General features: G+C 39.1%; 1 protein-coding gene across 4 annotated transcripts in view; it reads left to right on the top strand.

Moving 5' to 3' along the window:
- METTL4 (methyltransferase like 4) overlaps positions 1 to 14,169 on the top strand; it is a 29,841-nt gene that overhangs the window by 13,804 nt on the left and 1,868 nt on the right. For 3 of the 4 annotated variants that reach the window (XM_018039805.1, XM_013974341.2, XM_013974342.2), the window contains exons 6-8: positions 7,355 to 7,529; positions 9,903 to 10,009; positions 10,391 to 10,485. In XM_018039805.1, the coding sequence (XP_017895294.1) occupies positions 7,355 to 7,529; positions 9,903 to 10,009; positions 10,391 to 10,485 (377 nt within the window). The remainder of the gene's footprint in view (positions 1 to 7,354; positions 7,530 to 9,902; positions 10,010 to 10,390; positions 10,486 to 14,169) is intronic. The other variant, XM_018039806.1, reaches the window with a different exon arrangement.

Here is a 14,169-nt window from a genome sequence, read left to right as displayed (position 1 = left end):
GGTGGAGGCGTGGGTCGGTGATGGCCTGCTGCAGGGTTGGGGGCACTGAGTGTAGCAGTACATGCATGGGATCTTTTGAACAAGGTCACGATTATCTTTATTACCTCCACCATAGTTTGGCCCCAGGTAAATAACAGGGTTATCTCCTCTCAGTGGCTCACCACTCAAGTGCTGTGCATTCAGGTATGACCTAAGTCAAATCCCTTATGATTATACAGTGAAAGTGAGAAATAGATTTAAGGGACTAGATCTGATAGACAGAGTGCCTGATGAACTATGGATGGAGGTTCGTGACATTGTACGGGAGAAAGGGATCAAGACCACCACAAAGAAAAAGAAATGCAACAAAGCAAAATGGCTGTCTGAGAAGGCCTTACAAGTAGCTGTGAAAGAAGAGACACGAAAAACAAAGGAGAAAAGGAAAGATATACCCATATAAATACAGAGTTCCAAAGAATAGCAAGGAGAGATAAGAAAGCCTTCTCAGTGATCAGTGCAAAGAAATAGAGTAAAATAATAGAATGGGAAAGATTAGAGATCTTGTCAAGAAAATTAGAGATACCAAGGGAACACGTCATACAAAGATGGGCTCGATAAAGGACAGAAGTTGTATGGACCTAACAGAAGCAGAAGATATTAAGAAGAGGTGACAAGAATACACAGAAGAACTGTACAAAAAAGATCTTCACAATGCAGATAATCATGATGATATGATCACTAATCCAGAGCCAGACATCTTGGAATGTGAAGTCAAGTGGGCCTTAAAAAACATCACTACGAACAAAGCTAGTGGAAGTGATGGAATTCCAGTTGAGCTATTCCAAATCCTGAAAGATGATGCTGTGAAAGCGCTGCACTCAACATGCCAGCAAGTTTGGAAAACTCAGCAGTGGCCACAGGACTGGAAAAGGTCAGTTTTCATTCCAATTCCAAAGAAAGGCAATGCCAAAGAATGCTCAAACTACTGCACAATTGCACTCTTCTCACATGCTATTAAAGTAATCCTCAAAATGCTCCAAGCCAGGCTTCAGCAGTATGTGAACCGTGAACTCCCTGACGTTCAAGCTGGTTTTAGAAAAGGCAGAGGAACCAGAGATCAAATTGCCAACATCCGCTGGATCATCGAAAGAGCAAGAGAATTCCAGAAAAACATCTGTTTCTGCTTTATTGACTATGCCAAAGCCTTTGACTGCGTGGATCACAATAAACTGTGGAAAATTCTGAAAGAGATGAGAATACCAAACCACCTGACCTGCCTCTTGAGAAATCTGTATGCAGATCAGGAAGCAACAGTTAGAACTGGACATGGAAAAACAGACTGGTTCCAAATAGGAAAAGGAGTACATCAAGGCTGTATCTTGTTACCCTGCTTATTTAACTTATATGCAGAGTACATCATGAGAAACTCTGGACTGGAAGAAACACAAGCTGGAATCAAGATTGCCGGGAGAAATCTCAATAACCTCAAATATGCAGATGACACCACCTTTATGGCAGAAAGTGAAGATGAACTAAAACGCCTCTTGATGAAAGTGAAAGAGGAGAGCAAAAAAGTTGGCTTAAAGCTCAACATTCAGAAAACGAAGATCATGGCATCCGGTCCCATCACTTCATGGGAAATAGATGGGGAAACAGTGGAAACACTGTCAGACTTTATTTTTTTGGGCTCCAAAATCACTGCAGATGGTGATTGCAGCCATGAAATTAAAAGACACTTACTCCTTGGAAGAAAAGTTATGATCAACCTAGATAGTATATTGAAAAGCAGAGACATTACTTTGCTGACTAAGGTCCGTCTAGTCAAGGCTATGGTTTTTCCAGTGGTCATGTATGGATGTAAGAGTTGGACTGTGAAGAAGGCTGAGTGTCGAAGAATTGATGCTTTTGAACTATGGTGTTGGAGAAGACTCTTGAGAGTCCCTTGGACTGCAAGGAGATCCAACCAGTCCATTCTGAAGGAGATCAGCCCTGGGATTACTTTGGAAGGAATGATGCTAAAGCTGAAACTCCAGTACTTTAGCCACCTCATGCAAAGAGTTGACTCATTGGAAAAGACTCTGCTGCTGGGAGGGATTGGGGGCAGGAGGAGAAGGGGACGACAGAGGATGAGATGGCTGGATGGCATCACGGACTCGATGGATGTGACTCTGAGTGAACTCTGGGAGATGGTGATGGACAGGGAGGGCTGAAGTGCCACAATTCCTGGGGTCGCAAAGAGTCGGACACGACTGAGCGACTGAACTGAACTGATGATCACTCGCCTAGACCCAGCCATCCTGGAATGTCAAGTCAAGTGGGCCTTAGGAAGCATCGCTATGAACAAAGCTACTAGAGGTGATGGAATTCCAGTTGAGCTTTTTTAAATCCTAAAAGATGATGCTATGAAAGTGCTACACTCAATATGCCAGCACATTTGGAAAACTCAGTAGTGACCACAGGACTGGAAAAGGGCAGTTTTCATTCCAATCCCAAAGAAAGGCAATGCCAAAGAAGGCTCAAACTACCAAACAATTGCACTCATCTCACATGCTAGTAAAGTAATGCTCAAAATTCTCCAAGCCAGGCTTCAATAATATGTGAACCGTGAACTTCCAGATGTTCAAGATGGTTTTAGAAAAGGCAGAGGAACCAGAGATCAAATTGCCAATGTCCACTGGATCATCAAAAAAGCAAGAGAGTTCCAGAAAAACATCTGTTTCTGCTTTATTGACTATGCCAAAGCCTTTGTGTGGATCACAAGAAACTGTGGAAAATTCTGAAAGAGATGGGAATACCAGACCACCTGACCTGCCTCTTGAGAAATCTGTATGCAGGTCAGGAAGCAACAGGTAGAACTGAACATGGAACAACAGACTGGTTCCAAATAGGAAAAGGAGTACGTCAAGGCTGTATCTTGTCACCCTGCTTATTTAACTTATATGCAGAGTACATCATGAGAAACACTGGGCTGGAAGAAGCACAAGCTGTAATCAAGATTGCTGGGAGAAACATCAATAACCTCAGATATGCAGATAATACCACCCTTATGGCAGAAAGTGAAGAAGAACTAAAGAGCCTCTTGATGAAAGTGAAAGAGGAGAGGGAAGAAGTTGGCTTAAAGCTCAACATTCAGAAAACAAAAATCATGGCATCTGGTCTCATCACTTCATGGCAAATAGATGGGGAAACAGTGGAAACAGTGTCAGACTTTATTTTTTGGGGCTCCAAAATCACTGCAGATATTGATTGCAGCCGTGAAATTAAACGACGCTTACTCCTTGGAAGGAAAGTTATGACCAACCTAGACAGCATATTAAAAAGCAGAGACATTACTTTGCCAACAAAAGTCTGTCTAGTCAAGACTATGATTTTTCCAGTGGTCATGTATGGATGTGAGAGTTGGACTGTAAAGAAAGCTGAGCACTGAAGAATTGGTGCTTTTGAACTGTGGTGTTGGAGAAGACTCTTGAGAATCCCTTGGACTGCATGGAGATCCAACCAGTCCATCCTAAAGGAAATCAGTCCTGAATATTCATTGGAAGGACCGATGCTGAAGCTGAAACTCCAATACTTTGGCCACCTGATGCAAAGAGCTGATTCATTTGAAAAGACCCTGATGCTGGGAAAGATTGAAGGCAGGAAGAAAAGGGGATGACAGAGGATGAGATGGTTGGATGGCATCACCAACTCAATGGGCATGAGTTTGAGTAAACTCCAGGAGGTGGGTATGGACAGGGAGGCCTGGCGTGTTGCAGTGCATGGGGTCACAAAAAGTCAGACACAGTTGAGTGACTGAAGTGAACTGGCATATCTATAGATAGGAGACCTAACTGAGGGAATTTCTTTTTTCTTTTCTGTTATTTTTCTCTTCTCTTTTCTTTTTCCTTCTTTTCCACCCACCCTCCCACCAGTCTTTTCTCCTCTTTCTTCCTTTAAAAGTGTATAGTATGTAGAAAAACAAAAATGAAAAAGAAAATAAAAAGTATATTGTATAAAGCATATTTATAGGCTGTTGGTAAGACACCACTAGAGAGGATGAAAATACAGGAGGAGAGTACTTAGCATTCAGTTCATTTCAGTCGCTCAGTTGTGTCCGACTCTTTGTGACCCCATGAACTGCAGCACGCCAGGCCTCCCTGTCCATCACCGACTCCCGGAGTTCACTCAGACTCAACGTCCATTGAGTCAGTGATACCATCCAGCCATCTCATCCTCTGTCGTCCCCTTCTCCTCCTGCTCCCAATCCCTCCCAGCATCAGTCTTTTTCAGTGAGTCAACTCTTTGCATGAGGCGGCCAAAGTACTCGAGTTTCAGCTTTAGCATCATTCCTTCCAAAGAAATCCTAGGGTTGATCTCCTTCAGAATGGACTGGTTGGATCTCCTTGCAGTCCAAGGGACTCTCAAGAGTCTTCTCCAACACCACAGTTCAAAGCATCAATTCTTCGATGCTCAGCTTTCTTCACAGTCCAACTCTTACATCCATACATGACTACTGGAAAAACCATAGCTTTGACTAGACGGACCTTTGTTGGCAAAGTAATGTCTCTGCTTTTCAACATGCTATCTAGGTTGATCATAACTTTTCTTCCAAGGAGCAAGGGCCTTTTAATTTCATGGCTGCAATCACTATCTGCAGTGATTTGGGAGCCCCCCAAAATAAAGTCTGACACTGTTTCCACTGTTTCCCCATCTATTTCCCATGAAGTAATGGGACCAGATGCCATGACCTTCGTTTTCTGAATGTTGAACTTTAAGCCAACTTTTTCACTCTCCTCTTTCACTTTCATCAAGAGGCTTTTTAGTTCATCTTCACTTTCTGCCATAAGGATGGTATCATCTGCATATCTGAGGTTATTGAGATTTCTCCCGGCAATCTTGATTCCAGCTTGTACTTTATCCAGCCCAGCGTTTCTCATGATGTACTCTGCATATAAGTTAAATAAGCAGGGTGACAATATACAGCCTTGACGTACTCCTTTTCCTACTTGGAACCAGTCTGTTGTTCCATGTCCAGTTCTAACTGTTGCTTCCTGACCTGCATATAGGTTTCTCAAGAGGCAGGTCAGGTGGTCTGGTATTCCCATCTCTTTCAGAATTTTCCACAGTTTATTGTGATCCACACAGTCAAAGGCTTTGGCATAGTCAATAAAGCAGAAATAGATGTTTTTCTGGAACTCTCCTGCTCTTCCGATGATCCAGACGATGTTGGCAATTTGATCTCTGGTTCCTCTGCCTTTTCTAAAACCAGCTTGAACATCAGGAAGTTCACGGTTCTTTTATTGTTGAAGCCTGGCTTCGAGAATTTTGAGGATTACTTTACTAGCATGTGAGATGAGTGCAATTGTTCGGTAGTTTGAGCCTTCTTTGGCATTGCCTTTCTTTGGGATTGGAATGAAAACTGCCCTTTTCCAGTCCTGTGGCCACTGCTGAGTTTTCCAAATGTGCTGGCATATTGAGTGTAGCACTTTCACAGCATCATCTTTCAGGATTTGAAATAGCTCAACTGGAATTCCATCACCTCCACTAGCTTTGTTCGTATGATGCTTTCTAAGGCCCACTTGACCTCACATTCCAGGATGTCTGGCTAGTATCCTGGGTGATGTCAAAGGTGAGTGATCACACCATCGTGATTATCTTGGCCGTGAAGATCTTTTTTGTACAGTTCTTCTGTGTATTCTTGCTGCCTCTTCTTAATATCTTCTGCTTCTGTTAGGTCCGTACCATTTCTGTCCTTTATTGAGTCAATCTTTGCATGAAATATTCCTTTGGACTTAGCATTACTGATAGACTAAAAGATGGGAATAAATGAACACAGCTGGAGGGATAAGCTTTAAATACATGAAACCATGCTGTTTCCTTTCAGAGTAAAATAAGAGAAATAGGTAAGTGAAGGTGTATAATGAGGGTTATTATACACCCCTCATCATACACCTGGCAGAGGGTTAGGTGGTTGAAGGAGTCTGAAGACCGTTATTTTGAGTGATATTTGGCATATTTCATCTGTTAAAAGTATGTTTGGGCAAAGGACTTAAGAAGAGATGAGAGTTTGTAGTAGTTGACCAACGGTAAGTAAAATAAGTGATGTGTAGTTTTGAGAGCCTGAGAATGGATTGCCAAATTTCAGTTTAGCATTTTTCTCCATCTGATTTTTTTCTACATGAAGTTGAATAGAATTGTGTTGAAGTTGAATTGAATTTAAGATTGGAGGTTTGCAGGAGCTGTAGAGTGAAGGAGTAAGGGGGTGGTGATCATAGTTAATGCATACAATTGTATTTAGTTAGGGGAAGAATAGTTGAGCGTGCATATTATTTAGATTGTTCTTTGACATCACCCAGGATACTAGCAAGATTTACGTTGGCTAGGCATAAAGATCTTAGAACTTAAGTCTTCATTGAGTATGGAGAGTGAGAATGTAATGGATTCCATAAGAAGGCTGGAGGCTACATAGCATAATTCTCAAAGAGAAGGGGGTTTCACAAAATGGTAGATGACTGAAAGCTGGGAACTGGAGAGGAGCCAGGAGAATACCGACCTCTCCTCTCATGGCTGTGTATATAGGGGTTGGACAAACGACCACATTGGTTTGATGGGGTGTTATGGAACAAGTAGAGTTCTAACAAGAGAAACTAGACTTTGTACTACTGATGGCCAGAAGGTTCAGGGCTGTAGAATTTTTTTGTAATGAAAGCATGAGTGTTTCAGAGAGCCCAGTAGAATTGACTGAAGGATGAAAGAAGCAGGATGATAGATTGAGTATTGGAAATGTGGTGGGATATTGAGACAGTTTCCAGAGTGTTAGTGGAGTCTCTGGGCTTCCCAGATTGTGCTAGTGGTAAAGAACCTACCTGCCAACGCAGGAGATTTAAGAGACACGGGTTCGATCCCTGGGTTGGGTTGGGAAGATCCCCTGGAGGAGGACATGGCAACCCACTCCAATATTCTTGCCTGGAGAATCCCATGGATGGGGGAGCCTTGTGGGCTACAGTCCATGGAGGTCCCAAAAGATTTGGACACGACTTAGCGAATTCACAAGCACATGTGTAGTGTACAGATCATCAAGATGATATTTGCTTAATTTTAAATGGTATAAAAGCATGTAGAAAATATTAGTAAAATTACTGAAATGTAATACATTCAGAAGTGATTAAAAAAAAGATATGGCCTGATCATTTTGAGTTAGTAAAAATGAAAAGTGGTATTTCCAACTTATCTGTAACAACGTGTCCACTGGGTGTCACTGTGGCTTTGTATTTAGTTACACAAATAATTGTAGAAGCTTTGTGTTTGTGGAATCAGTGTTATACAGGTCTTCTCCCTGCTTATTTTTTTCTTTTGCAGTGAATTTTGCTAATATTTTTTTTCTGTTTATTTTTAGATATAGTTATTTATCACCACTGCAGATAAAGCAGATACCTGTCCCTAAGCTGGCTGCTCCAAGCTGTCTCGTTGTTACGTGGGTGACAAATAGACAGAAGCACCTGCGTTTTGTCAAGGAAGAGCTTTACCCGTCTTGGTCTGTGGAGGTAGTTGCTGAATGGCACTGGGTAAAAGTAAGTTCCAAAGTTAACGTATCCATTAACTTTATTTGTTCATAAGGTGCAATGTACAAGTCACATAAAGGTAGCGCCTACTTTTTAATGTTTAACATGGCATCACTCTACTTCAACATGGTCTAATTAAAACATTTACTTTGCTGCTAAATACCTTTGTCTTCTTATTCTCAAGGCTTTTTACCTGTTTATTCTGTATCTTTTTGGAGTAGAACCCCAAACTCCTGGTCTTAGGAAATCACTCAGGTAAATATCAGGATGACATTTTAAAGAGCTCTGATGGTCTGTAGTTTAAGAGACAATAAGCAAAAATCTTGGGGGATTTGTCCATCACTAAACATAGAAATTGTTTTACTGTTCATCTTCTTCCTCCTCTTTACTCATCCAAAACTTCAGCTGCCCTTTGTGACTTCTTTTTCTTTTTTCTTTTCTTTGTCATTGTTTTCTCCTTATGTTGCTGGGGATGGAAGGGAAAATAGCAAAGAAATCTAATGTGGAAGAGTTGGGAAAATGCTGGAAGCAAGGCCTTTTATACTGTGAATCTTAACTGTGTTCTTCAGTGCTTGTTTTTGAAAGAAATGATTCCAACTTCTTGATGAGTTGAAAGGTCTTTAATATTAATCTTTGCTTGGTTTCAAGAATACCAAAAAATATAGAAAAGTCATGTGTCGTTCAAAGTTCATTGGCTATCCTTTTAAAGGTTCACTGTCTACTTAAATGAACTCCACAGAAGCCATCCTAAATTTTAAAAAGACAAACCAGGTTTTATGGACTGAATGTGTAACATTTGTATTCCTGGTCTATTCATTTTAGACACAGGAGAGGTCTATTTTTAATGTGCTTTGTGTGCTTTCTAGTGTGATGGAGTATCTTCTGAAAGCTGTGTACGTTGTTTATTTGCACCTATTTTATGATACTTGGCAAACAAGTGCTTATGATTGTTTGTTTGCTTTTACAGTTGTACTTTGGGCTTAGCTCTGGTTGATTTGAAATAGGATCGTTACGGGTATATAAAACTCCATTCTACTCTTTCCGTTACGACAGTCCTTTCATAGTCAGAAACTGGGACCAAAGTCAGGAAAAGGTTACCTTCTGAAATTAAAACCAGTAAAATGTTAATACATGAAAACGAAGACTGTTCATTTCTGGTAGTAAGCAGTTCTAAGAAGTGGTATGATAGTTTAAAACAAAAATATATTTTACTTATTTATGAAATATGTAAAATATGTAAAAATATGAAATACTCCATGGGTATTTGCACATATTGTTACATCAGATGGAGTAATCTACATTGAGTATAAAGGACATCCAAAGCATCAGAATTTGCCAGTGTTTATACAGCACTGTGTGGAATAGCTGCTGCTATTCATAGGCCCTAGAGGTGATAAAAGGACTTTACTGGTTTGGTTTTTAGGTACCTTGATATACGCTAAAGGATTCCATAGAGGATAGATATGAATATTATGATAATGAAAATATCTGCCTCCATGCTTAATTAACGAATTGAATATTGTTTTAAATTGTGTTTTGAGTTTGATTAGTTAGAGTGAGTCTCTGGGAGTCTGATCAATCACTCCAGGATGAAATGATGAGACTGAATTTCTGGATTTATAATTCTAAGAGGTTAGAACTTGCATTGTCTGTCTCATCAGTTCCCAAGCTACTTTCATTATTGATTTTAGCTCTTGACAGTATTTAATGACACTGTTTCCTATAAATGAAGGAAAATACTTTATTGTAATGTACTTAGTCACATTGCCAGTAATATAGGTAAATGTTATTTGAATGAACAAATGAATAAATGATGGCATGGTTTCTAGTAACATATTTTAATGAAAAACCAAGAGTTTTATGTACAAGATGATAGAAATTTAAAATAACTCTTTGGTCGTGTAAAGCTGCCCTGCCCACTATGGTGTGGTGTGGTATGTGCCACTAGCTATGTGTAGCTCTTCAGCACTTGAAAGGTCCACATTGAGATGAGGTAATAAATGTCACATGTTAGTCTTTTGAATTTAAAATACTTAATATGAAAGACTGTAACATACCTCAGTAATTTTTTGAATTGGCTACATACTAAAATGATAATAGTTTAGATATGTTAGATTAAATTAAAAATAATTTAAAATTAAAATGAATTTTGCCTCATTCTTCTTGCTTTTTTTTAAATGTTGGTACTAGAAAATTTAAATTACGTGGGTGGCTTCCATCTGTGGCCCACATTGTATTTTTATTGGACAGCAGTAGCCTTGAGGTTTAATAATTCTTTTTCTTTGGTAGAAACTGTATACTGGAAGGAAAAAAAAAAACCAATCCTTTCCTGGATATTTACAGGTGTATGGGCTGTTTTTGTTTCTATCTCCTTTTTGTCAGATCACCAGTTCCGGAGAGTTTGTGTTCCCATTAGATTCTCCACACAAAAAGCCTTATGAAGGTCTTATACTGGGAAGAGTTCGAGAAAAAGCTGCTTTACTGTTGAGGTAGGAAGGGTGATTTTTCAAAATTGTATAAATGTATTAATTTTCAGGCTTTCAAAAATTAACACAGTAATCATTGGTTTTCCTTAATTTACATTTTTGAAAATTTGGAAATGGCTCAGACAAGAAAAGTGTGAATGCTAATGGAACATGAAATTGTATATTATCATTTGCTTTATCTAATGTGTAATAGCTATTATTGTAGAAGAGGAAACTATCTGAAATTTCTTAATACTTAAATTGTTGATTTCCATTATTATTTCTCTTCTTAAATTTATTATAAACGCAGATGCTATTTGAAAGGTGAAAAGAAATCAAGAAAACTGTGGCTTAAATGTAATAAATTGTCCTTTAAAATGCAATTACGTTGTTGTTCTCTTTCAGTAGGAATGCAGATGTAAAAGAGCTGCCCATTCCAGACCACAAGTTAATTGTCAGTGTGCCCTGTACGCTCCATTCACATAAGCCACCTCTTGCTGGTATGTTTCTTTAAAATAGAATTGTTATGACTTTTATGAAATTGACAAAAGGATTGAATGTTGCATTTGAATGGTCTAGAGATTTGGAAATTCAGTCCGATATGTGTTATTTTAATTAATTTTAAAATCATATAGAAGAATTTATAAAATAGAGAATAGATTTTTTTTTCTTTCTTTTTTTGCTCCAGAAACCTTTTATTGTTGGCATTTGGTCTCTGGCTTTGGGGAAAGGGCTCCAGGTGGTTAACCAGGGAGGGGCTCGGCCAGAGGCCCTCACATCAGATCGGGGAGCCTGGCCTTCAAGGGGAGCTGCGGTTGCTGGCCTCTTGTGGTGTGGGAGCGTCAGTCTTTCCAGGAGTACCAACCTGGCTGGCCTGCAGAGGTTGGTCAGGTGGTCACCACATCCAGGAGGTGGCGCTTTAGGAAGGCACAGAGATGGGGGATCTAAGTGGGCAGAACCCAGGGTGTGCAGATCCAGAGCGGACTGGTTCAAGCCCTTCTCCAGGCCCGTGGCGGCATCCAGTGCTTTGTCCCACTTGTCTGGGGGCGGCTCGGGCATGTCAGGGAAGAGGAGGACGCTGCCACTGCCACTGAGCTGGCTCTGCATCTTCAGAGGCTGCCGGGCCAGCGCATGGGAGGAGCAGGGTCGGGAGCCCTCCAGGGGCACATCGTGGCCTCGAATCAAAGCCTACAGAGAGGTGGGTGTCGGAGACCCGCCCAGCAGTGGCCAACCACCTCCTCCGCTGGGTGGAATAATTCTTATGGGTCTGGGAGCGCACCATCGTGGTCGGCAGTAAGGGTCTCACTGCAAAAATGGTGCTGAATAGTCTTGGAGGTTGTGACCTGAAAGAAGTTTAGAGGGTGGCTGGGAAAAGGGTCCGTTAGGTCCAAACTCTGTTGAAGCGGAGATGGAGCCGTGTGAACACCCAGGTGACTGTGTAGACTCGTCTTACCTTACCTCAGTCTTTCCTCTCCCACCGTGTTTTAGGGTCCCCTGACTAATGGGGCTCTTATCCCATCACTGGCGCAACCAAGTGAAGACTGGTGGTACTTCTGAGTACTGTAGTTTTGGGAGCTTTATTGCATTGTCAGGGCTCCACCCCTTGCTTGTTCTAAAGCCTAGAGCTTAGAAAGCAGTCAGAGAGATGCTTACAATTCCCTTGATATATGGTAGACAGTCTCAGTTTTATGTTGAGCAGTGTTGCTTTTCTGAACCATTGGAGAGGTTGTATCCTGCAGTTCTTACTAGTCTTAATGCTTTAGTATGATGTTCATCATTTAATGAAACTAAACAGCAAGGAATAGTGGAAAGTTTGGCTTTTCAGCTTGACCCAAAGGACCTTGAATCCTGGCTCTGCTACTTGAGCGAGTTACTCATAATTTTCCACCTCAGAATCGTCGTTTGCAGAGGGAATAATGATATTTAGTCTTTCAGAGTTGTGAGGATTGATTACATTTGAGAGTCTGTCACATATAGTAGATCAGTAAATGCTAAGTTTTTCAACTGAAAGAATAAAAAAATAGGAGGGAATATAAGTCCTTGAGAAATACTGAATTTGACATTCAAAGTTCATGAGCTAAGATACATAGGAAGGTGAATTGACATTCCCAAAAGGATGTTTATTGGTAGCACTCCAGATTTTTCGTATCTTAGATTTCCTCTGCAGAAGTCTTTAGTGTTAATTCATTTGAGAAATATTCAGATGTCTACCTGTTGATCCATTTTTTGACCTAGAGGCATTCTCAGTGAGTAAGTGCCTTTAAAGTTTGGACTGTAATAGAGTCTTTAATGCAAGTAAACATTTGACTTAAATGGAAAATCTGTACTGTTCTTTGAGAAAAAAATTATGTTTGCTATCAGTGATACTCAGTGGAGGAAATCTAAGTTGTATTCTTCTCATTTGAATTTTCTTTATCATTTGGTGAGTATCAAAGTTTAATAAAGGGTTTGTTATTTTTTTTACTTTTAAAAATCCAAAAGCCAGACCCAAGAAACCTTTCATTCCCAAATGATAAACTATTTCTCAATTAATTTTACATAGATTATGTTTAAAGATGAGTCTTAAGATACAAGGTTTTATAAAATAGTGATTAAAATTAGTGTTTTATTACTATTAATAAAAATTAGCACTACATTTATATTTATGAAGTACAGTTCTTCTGTATTCCCAGTAGAGAGCAGCACAAACACATTTTTAGGATTAAGAATATTTAAAAAGGAAAGTTAGTTTTTTGGGGGAAAATTTTTGCATAATTCAATATATGTAATTCTTATGTTTTGGTTAAGTACTGGTAGATAAGAAGTATTTATAATCCTTTATTTTTGAGTTCATGTTTCTGCATAGCAAGTATCTGTGTTTTGGATGTAGAGCTACATAAAGCCATCAGAAAGCAACTTTCAGATTTCTGCCTGTATTTTACTCTGAAATTATAACCCTAGGATTTGGTATAATACATGCTGTCTATGTAATGCTTAGAACTTTTACATGTAAATGTTCTTAAAGTGCTTTTTGCACATTCACAGAATGAAATGTTCTCTCCTTAGCTTCTAAAAACACCAAGGTGTTTTTTTTTTTTTTTAAACAAGTTTTAGTTTGTTTTTTTCTACTGAAAAATGTAAAAAACACCAAATTGGCAGCATATTCCAATTCAAAATGATACATTTACTCTTTTTAAGTTTTGAAATTTCTTCCTGTAGATTGAAACATAAGCCAACAATAGCTATGGCTTTCTAGCCTAATGTAAATTTATAATCTTTTAAGTTTAAAGGTTTAAGATAGAAATATAATGAAATAAAAATATTTGAATCAAAATTTTGTTTTTCATATTGTTCCTTAGAGGAATTTCTGCTTCTTTTCACTGCTTTACTCACTAACAGTTTGTAAGAGATTCTATGCACTGACATTTGAGTACTTTTCCCCCAGCCGCCTCTTGCTCCTAAGCAGAAGGGGAATGAACTAGCTATATATAAATTATTTCCTCTCGATTGGTTAGAAGTATGTTTTACTAATGCCAGATGTTCTGTAGTTATTTATATATATGTCATATTTAAATTTATACACGTGAATTTACTTTAAAAATTGAGATATAAATGCCATATAACATATTAGTTTCAGGTGTGTAACAATGATTCAAGTTATATGTACATTTTCACTGATCACAATAAGTCTACACATAATTACAGTATTTTTTCCTGTGATGAGAACTTTTAAGATCTTGCATTTTCATTTAAATTGATATTTAAAATTAGTAAGAATAAAACATTTCCATTAATTTGCTTCTGTTTCTTTTCCTTTTTTTGAAATTAAACATATGTAGTTAGCATTGTAAAAACTTCATTCCTTGATTTTCTGTGTTTTGCAACTAAAAAAGGAAAAAAGTGATGCCAAAATGTGTTCCATTGATAAAGTGGGAGGTGATAAATGGGTTTAGGTTTTATGTATTTTTTTCACTTCAAATACCTGGACATCTTTTTCTGTTAGTTCGTGAAGTCTTAGAAAACATGGCAACCCACTCCAGTGTTCTTGTCTGGAGAATCCCAGGGACGGGGGAGCCTGGTGGGCCACCGTCTATGGGGTTGCACAGAGTCGGACACGACTGAAGCGACTTAGCAGCAGCAGCAGCAGAAAACATGGATATCTGTTTCTTTTAAGTCCTGTAGCACTTATAATGGGTGCTCAGAAA

This window comes from Capra hircus, chromosome 24 (assembly GCF_001704415.2).
Source record: "Capra hircus breed San Clemente chromosome 24, ASM170441v1, whole genome shotgun sequence".
Taxonomy (NCBI): Eukaryota; Metazoa; Chordata; class Mammalia; order Artiodactyla; family Bovidae; genus Capra; species Capra hircus.
Note: the sequence above shows the minus strand (reverse complement) of the source record. Positions and strands in the feature narration are given on the sequence as shown.